Genomic DNA, 14,680 nt, shown 5'->3' with positions numbered 1-14,680 from the left:
GCATCCATCCCACTTTGGATGGAGCAGCTCTCATTTCTAGAAATCTGGCCAATTTTCTTAAATCCTCCAAACCGTGACTATCCAGGGTTGGGACCAGGAAGCAGAGTTGTAGTCTTACACACCTCTCTGCAGCTTCTCTCCCCCTGCCATCCCCTCATTACCCCATCCCCGTAGAGACGGTGCCTGCTCCCAGACTACCAATAACCAGCAAAAATCTATTTAAGCATAAAATTCAAAAAGAAAAAATAATATAGCACCTTCAACTGCACCACAGACTAAAACAGTTAAATGTGGTCTGTTAAACATTAGGTCTCTCTCTTCTAAGTCCCTGTTAGTAAATGATATATAATTGATCAACATATTGATTTATTCTGCCTTACAGAAACCTGGTTACAGCAGGATGAATATGTTAGTTTAAATGAGTCAACACCCCCGAGTCACACTAACTGTCAGAATGCTCGTAGCACGGGCCGGGGCGGAGGATTAGCAGCAATCTTCCATTCCAGCTTATTAATTAATCAAAAACCCAGACAGAGCTTTAATTCATTTGAAAGCTTGTCTCTTAGTCTTGTCCATCCAAATTGGAAGTCCCAAAAACCAGTTTTATTTGTTATTATCTATCGTCCACCTGGTCGTTACTGTGAGTTTCTCTGTGAATTTTCAGACCTTTTGTCTGACTTAGTGCTTAGCTCAGATAAGATAATTATAGTGGGCGATTTTAACATCCACACAGATGCTGAGAATGACAGCCTCAACACTGCATTTAATCTATTATTAGACTCTATTGGCTTTGCTCAAAAAGTAAATGAGTCCACCCACCACTTTAATCATATCTTAGATCTTGTTCTGACTTATGGTATGGAAATAGAAGACTTAACAGTATTCCCTGAAAACTCCCTTCTGTCTGATCATTTCTTAATAACATTTACATTTACTCTGATGGACTACCCAGCAGTGGGGAATAAGTTTCATTACACTAGAAGTCTTCAGAAAGCGCTGTAACTAGGTTTAAGGATATGATTCCTGCTTTATGTTCTCTAATGCCATATACCAACACAGTGCAGAGTAGCTACCTAAACTCTGTAAGGGAGATAGAGTATCTCGTCAATAGTTTTACATCCTCATTGAAGACAACTTTGGATGCTGTAGCTCCTCTGAAAAAGAGAGCTTTAAATCAGAAGTGTCTGACTCCGTGGTATAACTCACAAACTCGTAGCTTAAAGCAGATAACCCGTAAGTTGGAGAGGAAATGGCGTCTCACTAATTTAGAAGATCTTCACTTAGCCTGGAAAAAGAGTCTGTTGCTCTATAAAAAAGCCCTCCGTAAAGCTAGGACATCTTTCTACTCATCACTAATTGAAGAAAATAAGAACAACCCCAGGTTTCTTTTCAGCACTGTAGCCAGGCTGACAAAGAGTCAGAGCTCTATTGAGCTGAGTATTCCATTAACTTTAACTAGTAATGACTTCATGACTTTCTTTGCTAACAAAATTTTAACTATTATAGAAAAAATTACTCATAACCATCCCAAAGACGTATCGTTATCTTTGGCTGCTTTCAGTGATGCCGGTATTTGGTTAGACTCTTTCTCTCCGATTGTTCTGTCTGAGTTATTTTCATTAGTTACTTCATCCAAACCATCAACATGTTTATTAGACCCCATTCCTACCAGGCTGCTCAAGGAAGCCCTACCATTATTTAATGCTTCGATCTTAAATATGATCAATCTATCTTTGTTCGTTGGCTATGTACCACAGGCTTTTAAGGTGGCAGTAATTAAACCATTACTTAAAAAGCCATCACTTGACCCAGCTATCTTAGCTAATTATAGGCCAATCTCCAACCTTCCTTTTCTCTCAAAAATTCTTGAAAGGGTAGTTGTAAAACAGCTAACTGATCATCTGCAGAGGAATGGTCTATTTGAAGAGTTTCAGTCAGGTTTTAGAATTCATCATAGTACAGAAACAGCATTAGTGAAGGTTACAAATGATCTTCTTATGGCCTCGGACAGTGGACTCATCTCTGTGCTTGTTCTGTTAGACCTCAGTGCTGCTTTTGATACTGTTGACCATAAAATTTTATTACAGAGATTAGAGCATGCCATAGGTATTAAAGGCACTGCGCTGCGGTGGTTTGAATCATATTTGTCTAATAGATTACAATTTGTTCATGTAAATGGGGAATCTTCTTCACAGACTAAAGTTAATTATGGAGTTCCACAAGGTTCTGTGCTAGGACCAATTTTATTCACTTTATACATGCTTCCCTTAGGCAGTATTATTAGACGGTATTGCTTAAATTTTCATTGTTACGCAGATGATACCCAGCTTTATCTATCCATGAAGCCAGAGGACACACACCAATTAGCTAAACTGCAGGATTGTCTTAGACATAAAGACATGGATGACCTCTAATTTCCTGCTTTTAAACTCAGATAAAACTGAAGTTATTGTACTTGGCCCCACAAATCTTAGAAACATGGTGTCTAACCAGATCCTTACACTGGATGGCATTACCCTGACCTCTAGTAATACTGTGAGAAATCTTGGAGTCATTTTTGATCAGGATATGTCATTCAAAGTGCATATTAAACAAATATGTAGGACTGCTTTTTGGCATTTACGCAATATCTCTAAAATCAGAAAGGTCTTGTCTCAGAGTGATGCTGAAAAACTAATTCATGCATTTATTTCCTCTAGGCTGGACTATTGTAATTCATTATTATCAGGTTGTCCTAAAAGTTCCCTAAAAAGCCTTCAGTTAATTCAAAATGCTGCAGCTAGAGTACTGACGGGGACTAGAAGGAGAGAGCATATCTCACCCATATTGGCCTCTCTTCATTGGCTTCCTGTTAATTCTAGAATAGAATTTAAAATTCTTCTTCTTACTTATAAGGTTTTGAATAATCAGGTCCCATCTTATCTTAGGGACCTCGTAGTACCATATCACCCCAATAGAGCGCTTCGCTCTCAGACTGCAGGCTTACTTGTAGTTCCTAGGGTTTGTAAGAGTAGAATGGGAGGCAGAGCCTTCAGCTTTCAGGCTCCTCTCCTGTGGAACCAGCTCCCAATTCAGATCAGGGAGACAGACACCCTCTCTACTCTTAAGATTAGGCTTAAAACTTTCCTTTTTGCTAAAGCTTATAGTTAGGGCTGGATCAGGTGACCCTGAACCATCCCTTAGTTATGCTGCTATAGACGTAGACTGCTGGGGGGTTCCCATGATGCACTGTTTCTTTCTCTTTTTGCTCTGTATGCACCACTCTGCATTTAATCATTAGTGATCGATCTCTGCTCCCCTCCACAGCATGTCTTTTTCCTGGTTCTCTCCCTCAGCCCCAACCAGTCCCAGCAGAAGACTGCTGGAGGTTTCTTCCTGTTAAAAGGGAGTTTTTCCTTCCCACTGTAGCCAAGTGCTTGCTCACAGGGGGTCGTTTTGACTGTTGGGGTTTTACATAATTATTGTATGGCCTTGCCTTACAATATAAAGCGCCTTGGGGCAACTGTTTGTTGTGATTTGGCGCTATATAAAAAAAATTGATTGATTGATTGATTAAGAAATGATCAGACAGAAGGAAGTTTTCAGGGAATACTGTTAAGTCTTCAATTTCCATACCATAAGTCAGAACAAGATCTAAGATATGATTAAAGTGGTGGGTGGACTCATTTACATTTTGAGCAAAGCCAATTGAGTCTAATAATAGATTAAATGCAGTGTTGACGCTGTCATTCTCAGCATCTGTGTGGATGTTAAAATCGCCCACTATAATTATCTTATCTGAGCTAAGCACTAAGTCAGACAAAAGGTCTGAAAATTCACAGAGAAACTCACAGTAACGACCAGGTGGACGATAGATAACAAATAAAACTGGTTTTTGGGACTTCCAATTTGGATGGACAAGACTAAGAGTCAAGCTTTCAAATGAATTAAAGCTCTGTCTGGGTTTTTGATTAATTAATAAGCTGGAATGGAAGATTGCTGCTAATCCTCCGCCTCGGCCCATGCTACGAGCATTCTGGCAGTTAGTGTGACTCGGGGGAGTTGACTCATTTAAACTAACATATTCATCCTGCTGTAACCAGGTTTCTGTAAGGCAGAATAAATCAATATGTTGATCAATTATTATATCATTTACTAACAGGGACTTAGAAGAGAGAGACCTAATGTTTAATAGACCACATTTAACTGTTTTAGTCTGTGGTGCAGTTGAAGGTGCTATATTATTTTTGTCTTTTTGAATTTTTATGCTTAAATAGATTTTTGCTGGTTATTGGTGGTCTGGGAGCAGGCACCGTCTCTACTGGGATGGGGTAATGAGGGGATGGCAGGGGGAGAGAAGCTGCAGAGAGGTGTGTAAGACTACAACTCTGCTTCCTGGTCCCAACCCTGGATAGTCACGGTTTGGAGGATTTAAGAAAACTGGCCAGATTTCTAGAAATGAGAGCTGCTCCATCCAAAGTTGGATGGATGCCGTCTGTCCTAACAAGACCAGGTTTTCCCCAGAAGCTTTGCCAATTATCTATGAAGCCCACCTCATTTTTTGGACACCACTCAGACAGCCAGCAATTCAAGGAGAACATGCGGCTAAACATGTCACTCCCGGTCCGATTGGGGAGGGGCCCAGAGAAAACTACAGAGTCCGACAGAGTCAAGCTTTCAAATGAATTAAAGCTCTGTCTGGGTTTTTGATTAATTAATAAGCTGGAATGGAAGATTGCTGCTAATCCTCCGCCTCGGCCGTGCTACGAGCATTCTGGCAGTTAGTGTGACTCGGGGGTGTTGACTCATTTAAACTAACATATTCATCCTGCTGTAACCAGGTTTCTGTAAGGTTTCTGCATTATAACAAGAACCTAAACAATTTATAAATACATTAAGACAGGTTATCGAGACCACACCAACCCATTGTTCATTAAATCTCAAATATTAAAACTTCACGATATGATTTTGTTCAAAACTGTTCAATTAATGTACAAAGTGAAAAATAAACAAGTGCTATTTAGAATTCAAGAATATTTTACTGAGCAAGAGGGAAAATATAATTTACAGGGCTTGTATTATTTTTAAATTGCTGGCGCTTGGATGACCAGGAAAGGTTTCTGTGTCTCCATGTGTGGCCCTAGACTATGGAATAACCTGACGGATGAACTCGAACAATGTCCAAATATCAGTCAGTTTAAAAATCAAGAAGAAATGATGTTTTCAAGATATGTATCTGCTGAAGAAGGATGAGTTTTGTGTGTAGCCATTTGTAATTGTAAATTTGTTTGGTAACACTCAGATTGTGTCCTTTAAGTTGAAGAGATTTGATGTGGTTGAAAATGGGAGTGGGAATAGTTTTTTTTTTTTGTTTTTTTTTTCTTTCTTTCTTTCTTTCTTTCTTTGCACTCCTTCTGATGACTAGATGATGTTACTTTGAGTTAAAGGGGTAGGCATTAAAAGCTTTGCTTCGGCCTACACCCTTTCAGGCACATGGATGCATTGTCAATCCATTTTCTTTTTCATTGTCAATCCATCTTCTTTTTGTTGTTGTTTTTGTGTGTGTTGAATAAATTCATTCATTCATTCAAGACAGTAATTAACATTTTAAAAATTACATAATTAACAGGAAATAAAGTGGTTGTTGAATTCTACTAAAAATTGTCTAAGGTTCTAAAACATTTTGGACTCACACTTCATTCCAAGTCATTATAGAAACTTTTATAAACACTACCCAATCTAGAACCCCTGCATCCCCATGGGCAATGTGCTAGTTATATCTGTGTGTGTGTGTGTGTGTGTGTGTGTGTGTGTGTGTGTGTATATAACTCCTGTTAAAGGTCACAGGTCAGAGGTCATTTGGCTGGAGCCTATCCTAGCAATCATGGAGCTTGAGGCGGGGTATACTCTGTACAGGACACCAGTCTATCACGGGGCCACGTATGGACAGACAGACACATTTAACACCTGCATGCACACCTATGGTCAATGTAAAGTTTCCAATTCACCTAACGTGCACGCTTTGAATGTGGGAGAAAGCCGGAGCACCTGGAGGGAGCCCACTCAAACATGGGGAGATCATGCAAATTCCACACAGAAAGGCCCCAGGTGGGAATTGAACCCACAACCTTCTTGCTGTGAGGCAACAGTGCTGACCACTAATCTTGTGTGTGTGTGTGTGTGTGTGTGTGTGTGTGTGTGTGTGTGTGTGTGTGTGTGTGTGTGTGTGTGTGTGTGTGTGTGTTAATGTATTTGATTCATGTTAAACGAAACTAGCCGATGGAGAGCTTGAAATGTGTATGTTCGGAACTTAAATGACTGCTGACTGTCCTGTGCATGTCTTTTGGTTCAACTACACCAAAACAGTTATTAAAGGAGACCTGCATTGAAAAAAATGCAGTCAGATTTTTTGAACAAAAAATGACTTACATTTACACATGAGATCCTTCTGAATGTAGTAAAGTAAATCTGTAAGCCCAGATCTGTCATTCAACGGAGAAATCTTCATTTGAAAATGACAAATTTGCAGCTAACATTTAACCCTCCACAAATTGTCCCTCTCATCATGGACGCTGCCGAGACGTCACGGACAAGACCCTCTCCCAGCATGCATTGCGCCAATTGTAATTAGTGGATTTACGTCAGTTTGCATCGCTTACCTTTTTGTCTTATACGGAAGGATCGACGGTTTTTAAAACTTCATATTGTCTTGCGGTACATTTGGTGAGTATACATTTATTTTTATTTTTGCCTGAAAATTATTTTGGGGGACTTTTTCATATGCCCGTTTGATTGAGTGGTGTCACAATGAAAATCTACTGTCTTTCGCCTCCGGTACCATTGTGGGATATGGAGGCGAGACCCGCAAAGATTCCCAGTCATTAAAAATATATAAACCTCTCTCAGCGTCCATGGAGCTCTGGGGCTCCGATTGCCGAGACGTGCGGTGCTGTGGATTTTGCAGCAAGAAGTCTGTCCTTGCAGCAACAGGTGTACCGGCCGCTTCGCATTAAAACAGCGAGCGTAATCTCAGGACTTGTGCCAAGTGTGCTGCAGCTCCATTCAGTAGACAGAGAGGTGATGCCGGTGTTGTGCGCTGAATCTAGCACAACACCGGCTGCAAAGCAGTCACTGCATCGGCGGTTAACAAGCTCGTTAACGAGCCCGCAGACTTAATAAGCGCAGCAGAGGCAGAGAGCAGGAGAGGAAGAATGGCGCCCGCTGTCGATGTCGTTGCTGATCTGAGCACACAGATCTGTATCTCACATTCATTGCAGCTTACTTTTGGATGTTGAAACCAGGACATGTGTAAGTAACATTACTAACAGATAAAATCAATTTCAATGCAGGATCGGACTGAAGGCGGGAGCGCGTCGTCTTGTCCATGACGTCATGGAAATGATACGGCTGTAGAAACTTTTCACAGAGGGCTAAATTTTAGCTGCAAATTTGTCATTTTTAAATGAAGATTTCTCCACTGAATTACAAATTTGGGCTTACAGATTTACTTTACTGCATTCATAAGGGTCTTATAAATACATATCAGCTATTTCTTTCTGAAATCTGACCACGTTTATTTCAATGCAGGTCTACTTTAAGGATTGTAGCCAAAAAATTTGCACAGATACAAAACGTAAACACCACCCATTTTGAGGTATCAAAGGAAGTATGTTTCTGTGTTTGCTGCTTTAACTGGAAAAGAGCTACTATTGACCAACCCCTACTCCCAAAGGAGGTCAGAAGGAGCAATGTCATGGTTGAACAGCCTGTCTTACAGAGCAAACAAGAATTCAAATATGTCATGACTGTCTTAAAGGAGCCATTTCAAAGCTTCATTTTACTAATAACAGAATACTTTCTCTATCCTCAAACATAGATTTGTGGATGAACAATAACTTTTACCCTCTGTTCTGAATTGTTTAGGTGATGTTGGAGAGAACCCATCAGTGTCTTTACAGGAGACCATGCCTGTACTCCCGATGTCTGAAGGGGATGAGCTAATGCCCTGCATCCCTGAGGGTCTAAGTTCAGACCTTCTGATGGACATGGAGACCGTTCTGTCCAGCTCACATATGGACAAAGACAGCCTGCTCACCTGGCTATAGATGCACCCACATATGGTTTGAGATCAAGAATTCAAAACAAGATTCAGATTTCTGAAGGATTCACTACAACAAAAGCGGTTCAGAGAAACTTTGCTGGGATACCTGTGATGGATGTCTAACACTACTCCAACTATGACTGACTAAATAATGTGACTCACTGATGGTAGTAAGAAGATGGTGTTTTCCCTTTTGGCCTGGTTTTACAGGAACGGAACATCCACACTTGTTTCTCTTTAGTTATCAGGAAAAGCTCCCACACTGCCCTGGGAAAGTGCATCATTGAGTAGTTTAGAGGACAGAATTCTTTTATTGTCCACACTTGTGTGATACTTTTTTCAGTAAATTGCTACCAAGTGAAGGTTGTGTTTGTAAAGTCTACATATAAGGGCTATATAATGAATAGAAAACCTTTAAAATAATAATGTATTTAACACTAAGAAGTATATTCTTCACGTGCTTTGCAGTTACAAACTCATACTTTGGCTCATCTCTAAGATAAAACACATGCATATATTGCAACTACCTCTCAACATCCTGTAGATAAATGTGAGGAAGGTAGGAATTGTCCAAGTGTAGAGGGACTCCCTTCTGATTAACATGTTTGAGGGCAGTAGAGCCATGATTTTTGTGCTCATGTTGGCAATTGAAAGTCAAATTGTATATAAAGAGGTGGAAATCTTTATACGCAGTCTACGGTCAGTGGAGGAGATAAGTCAAAGAATTTCAGATTTGATTGATATGTAGTGCATGGGTTCTGCAGAAGTAATAAGTCCTAATGGTGTTTAAAAAAAAAAAAACACCTTAAAACAGAAACACCGGCTGGATCTTTGTTCTGGGTTGTTACCTCTGCTGCCTTTTGTTAACTCGCAATTGTAGGTGATGAGGGCAGAGGGTTTTGTTTAGAAATTTCTGAGCCTTTTCTCTTTGATAGACCTAATAAGATGATTTGGCTTCTTCATAGTCAACTGTAGGATGTGTCAGTGATGTGTTCTGACCTCAAGCTTCGGTGTTTGCATGTGTTGGGTGTTTAAAAGGGTCGTGGAGCCCATTAGGTCTGCATCTTGAGAGGCTTATTGAGGAATTGGAGTGTCTAGACTTGTGACTGTCCTGGATTATGACCACGTTCTAAGCTATCAATAACTCATTAGACTCAGCCATCAGAAGAGTGCAGCGAGAGTGCTGAACTCTGGAGAGGTTCACTTACCTGGACCGTAACAACCATGCTCCCCCCACCCAGTGTATGAAAGATGAAAAGTTGAAATCTTCCCATCCTGTTTATTACATTAATGGTAATTTATGACATTCACTGAATAACATTCACAAGAGATTTTGAGATACTAGAACAAGCAAGATTGAAAAGTGGCAGTCATATGTGCACCAGGTTAGCAGTGTATTTGTGTTGTTTTACTGACTACATTGTCTGTCTGCATGTTGATTTGTCACAGATTTTATGCTGTGGATGCAACTATTGCAAATTCCAAATTTTTATTTCTAGTATATTACTATTTTAAAGTTCTCAAATTCATACAGAATTCGTCTCAATAACATTCTAAATATATGGTCAAGTTGCTCAGTTTCAGTAAGCTCAAATCGGATTCAAAATTTAAATCATTAAAATTCAGATCTGGACATACATATAGGGGTATGTGAATTCTCTATCTGAATTAAGAACCCTAAAATGAATGTATGTTGGAAATAAAGGTTTTGGAATTGCACATTTTGACTATTGAAAATTTCCCAAAATTAAATTTAAAAGTGCGTAAATACCAGCAGCAGCATTTGCTGTCAAACCTTTCCCGACCTTAGTTTGTGACAGTGTTTGGAAGATTGATGTATGTTGACAACTGGATAAAAAAAGCTGATTGAACTCACAAAAAGCTTGCAATAGCCTCAAGTATTTAAAAAAACTCATAAGCTAGAAAACAGTATTAAAATCCACAAGCGTTATTACAAAGATTAGTAAAATACTGTGGGCCTATATGTATGTAAAAGCTGAAGAGAAACTGACAAAAACTTTAATGGAGAATGATTGAAAATATAACAGTCTTGGCATTGGCCGTTAGTGCAGTATGCTTTATTAGTAGGATCTCTTTCTGAAAACACTGCACCTGAGCATTTGTATCCAAGAAAAACATAAAATGGTAAAATGCAATTCAGTAACCAAACAAATGACACCAGTTTTTAAAAATGTAACTAAATGTTGGCTCATGTTTGTTTTTGTTTTTTTCTTTTTTGTTATTGTGTGTGTTGCAATAGATTTAGTCTGCTGATTTTGTCTAGTCTTTGTTTCCTGTGACAAGTTAATACAGTATAAGGTTCACAACGGTGTTGTGTTATTTTGTTGGGCAGCAATTTATTTTAAAGTTGTGATACTGTTGTGTCCAGACCCTCAATCACACAGGATACAGTCGCACTATCCATCACATTTTTTTAAAGTAGCCACAAGAAGAGAACTTTTCTGTTCTGCGTACCAAACACTTGAAGTACTTTCTCACCATCAGTGATAATTCTTCTCTCCTATCTTGGGCATGAGGCATTGTGGCCAAATATAATTCTTAAAATCCCATCCAACATTCAGGCAACCTTTTGATGAACTGGTGTTAGGTTTCCTCTACAGGCTTCATAAATTTGCGTTGTACTTATAACGCTATTGAATTTCCTTCTTTACATGCTCAAATTATACATTGAATTGCCAAGTATTTCTTGCCCCTTCTATAAATCTGTCACTGCCTGAATCATTAAGGTTCCAGTTCATAAACTTGTTACTTGTCTGCCTTTTTGGTGTATAATGTTCAGTTTTCAAATGGAAATCTTCCTTGACTCTGATGTAACCCCTGTAAGTCAGAATCTGGACATAGAGCTAAAAACCATGTTGTGCCTTGTAAGAAAAGAAACTGTGTGCTAATTATGGATGCTGTGTTTTTGCTGTATTTTGTTCAAACCATATGTTCTGTTTGTTCTAAAACTGGTGCTGCAACCTTCTGTTACATACAGGATGAAATGCAGTCATCGGTATTTGGAGCACTAAGCTGTCTTGAGTCTATAATCAAATTTTAATGTGTTGTGTTGTTACTGCGGTGTGTCTTAAATAACGAGTATCTGAATTTGAAGCTGTTAATTGAAAGATACCCTGTTCCAGTAATTCCAATAACTACAGCACAAAAAAGGGTGAAGACTATTCCTTCCCAAGAACCATGTCACCAATTTTTAATCATAAAATATTGTCTAATGATTTTTTTAAATTATTATTATTGCTTTCTCACCTAATGAAACACTACCTAACCTGTTTTTCATGCATGTACTGTTTGTTACATACAGTATGATGTTGGCTTTGTTTTTTACAGTGTATTTGGAAGTATTCAAAACTTTTTTATTCTTTTTATGCATGTGCTTTATATAATATATTTTACTATACTCATTTTCATGTTCAATAAACATATTAAAATATTAGAGCCTTTCATATTTCCTCACCAGTTTCAAGGCTTCTGCCTTAAAGTGTGTAGAAATGTGTTGATGAAGGTTCTTCATCATCCAGGTAGGAGATGTCTTAGATCCCCGGCTCACATAGCACGAATGAGGCTGAAGGGTGTCCAAATGATGAATCGACCCACATACGAAATGTTCTGTGACACAGTCTGAAAACGTTGGACAGCTGTCTCAGAGCAGTTGACATGGCTGGGCCCCTTCCCACGGCTGCTTCGAATGTTTTGCACATGTAAAACACGTGGTGCACTCCAGTTAGGACACCCATCGAACGACAGTCTATGTGCAATCTGAGCACAATCCCACTGCAATCTGCATATTTGTATTGCGCCATAACAGCATTCTGTACAATCTGATTGTGGTCGGGGAACCCCGAAATAGACACGTCTTGTCGGCATGTCCCACTTGTGCCACGTACTTGCACCACCACTTGATCCTGTTGAGAGTGCAAAGGATATGTTGATATGCAACGTATGTGGCATGCATCCATCATGTGAAGTGGACGTGAACGTTGCGCAATCAAACAAAGCACCGTGTGTCACTGCAAGTCTATGTGCCATTGTGCACGTCAGAGGCTCGGCGCGGCACCCACAATGCGGCTGAACAGGATGTCACCCCCATAATACACAGATTGACATGTTCACCATGTAACTGTCAGAGGAATGACAGTGGAACTGTTTCACCAGCCCATGACACCATAAATATGTATATGAACTCACCTCCGGTACAGCCCCAGGTGCGTTTCACAGCGCAAGGCAGACAACAGCCAGGGAAGCCCCGCTCACACTGGCTGTGGCATGTGCTGACGACATCGGCTCACAAATGCCTCATCCACCACAGCATAAACATATCCCATGTCAGGTGCCGTCCTGGGACACACCAGTGAATCAGTCAGCGCAGTGCACAGCTCCTCCAAGTTCTGTGTGCTCATCACGCCGACATGCATGTCCATCCTGCATGTCCTGCTCAGAGGTCAGTGCGTGTGAGGGAGAGAATGGATGAGTGAATCAGTATATGAGTGGGTGGGCAAGTGAGGGAGTGACAGCACTCAAGCGCATCCATGTGCCAGTCTGGATGCTTTATTTATAATTCTGGGGCAGTCTGACAGCAGTCTCTGTCTCTGCACTATTGCTCGACAATGTTTGGGCTGCGGTCGTGTGGGTGTGCATGACTCAGGGCAGACTGAATCCACCCACATTCTATGTGGTCGTCCGGCAGTCGTACACGGCTGTCCTGACTGGCTGTCCCTCCTGACTGCAAAACTCGAAGTTCAGGCTGATTTTGCTTGATTCCTGCACATTCTTGCTATGTGTGACTGAGGTCTTAAAGTTTACCACAACTGGACATCTTGGACTTCTAAATGTCTTGCTTGTAGAAGTAACTTGGATTACTGGCAAAATGTCTTTGAGATGAATATGAAATCCACGTGCTGTCTGGAACAGCCATTCCCAAACCTAAGAATGCCAGGGCTCTTTGACATCTGAAATTTTCTGCAGCCCACCAAAACCTTTAACCTCTTAAACCCTAGAGTCCCCAAATTTGGGGACTTTCCCTGTTTTGGAACATTTGAACACTCATAACTAACCAATGCTGACACCAACATACACTTATTATACATCCAAAATGTCAAGCAAAGTGTCCTCTACAAACGTATCCACTTCAATCACATATCAACTAACCACAGCTGAAACAAGCAAATAAATCGTAATTCATTTTTTTGGGGGAGGAAAAAAAAAACCTCATTTACTCCTACCAAGTATTTACTTTCAGTTTTTTTTGCATTCACAACATCCCCTAGGACCTGTCTTAGCTGATCCAAACTTTTGCATTTTTGACCTTGTACAAGCTGAGAAATAAAGAGAAATAAGAGAAAGAAGAGAAATAATTACCTCGGAGGTTATGTTTTCACTCGGTTTTGTCTGTATTTTTGTGAACAGCCTGTAACCCACAATTTTTCATATATGATGAAATTTTAAAGAGGATTCATATCCTGATAGGCAAGAAGAAAGGTCATACAGTAGTGTTCAGAATAATAGTAGTGCTATGTGACTAAAAAGATTAATCCAGGTTTTGAGTATATTTCTTATTGTTACATAGGAAACAAGGTACCAGTAGATTCAGTAGATTCTCACAAATCCAACAAGACCAAGCATTCATGATATGCACACTCTTGAGGCCTATGAAATTGGGCTATTAGTAAAAAAACAAAAAGTAGAAATGGGGGTGTTCACAATAATAGTAGTGTGGCATTCAGTCAGTGAGTTTGTCAATTTTGTGGAACAAACAGGTGTGAATCAGGTGTGCCCTATGTAAGGATGAAGCCAGCACCTGTTGAACATGCTTTTCTCTTTGAAAGCCTGAGGAAAATGGGACGTTGAAGACATTGTTCAGAAGAACAACGGAGTTTGATTAAAAAGTTGATTGGAAAGGGGAAAACGTACTATACACAGGTGCAAAAAATTATAGGCTGTTTATCTACAATGATCTCCAATGCTTTAAAATGGACAAAAAACCAGAGACGCATGGAAGAAAATGGAAAACAACCATCAAAATGGATAGAAGAATAACCAGAATGGCAAAGGCTCACCCATTGATCAGCTCCAGGATGAACAAAGACAGTCTGGAGTTACCTGTAAGTGCTGTGACAGTTAGAAGATGCCTGTGTGAAGCTAATTTATTTGCAAAAATCCCCCGCAAAGTCCTTCTGTTAAATAAAAGATGTGCAGAAGGGGTTACAATTTGCCAAAGAACACATCAACTGGCCTAAAGAGAAATGGAGGAATATTTTGTGGACTGATGAGAGTAAAATTGTTCTTTTTGGGTCCAAGGGCCGCAGACAGTTTGTGAGATGACCTCCAAACTCTGAATTCAAGCCACAGTTCACAGTGAAGACAGTGAAGCATGGTGGTGCAAGCATCATGATATGGGCATGTTTCTCCTACTATGGTGTTGGGCCTATATATCGCATACCAGGTATCATGGATCAGTTTGGATATGTCAAAATACTTGAAGAGGTCATGTTGCCTTATGCTGAAGAGGACATGCCCTTGAAATGGGTGTTTCAACAAGACAATGACCCCAAGCACACTAGTAAACCAGCAAAATCTTGGATC

The 14,680-nt window shown here is 39.9% G+C and overlaps 1 protein-coding gene across 2 annotated transcripts in view; it reads left to right on the top strand.

Annotated features, from left to right (window-relative positions):
- LOC117517390 (transcriptional coactivator YAP1-like) overlaps positions 1-11,534 on the top strand; it is a 59,490-nt gene extending 47,956 nt beyond the window's left edge. For both annotated transcript variants that reach the window (XM_034178393.1, XM_034178394.1), the window contains one exon: positions 7,903-11,534. In XM_034178393.1, the coding sequence (XP_034034284.1) occupies positions 7,903-8,084 (182 nt within the window). In that variant the 3' untranslated portion in view covers positions 8,085-11,534. The remainder of the gene's footprint in view (positions 1-7,902) is intronic.
- The last annotated feature ends 3,146 nt before the right edge of the window (positions 11,535-14,680 follow it).

The sequence above is a fragment of the Thalassophryne amazonica genome, chromosome 9 (genome assembly GCF_902500255.1).
Source record: "Thalassophryne amazonica chromosome 9, fThaAma1.1, whole genome shotgun sequence".
Lineage (NCBI taxonomy): Eukaryota > Metazoa > Chordata > Actinopteri > Batrachoidiformes > Batrachoididae > Thalassophryne > Thalassophryne amazonica.
This window is presented reverse-complemented; position numbering and strand designations above follow the sequence as displayed.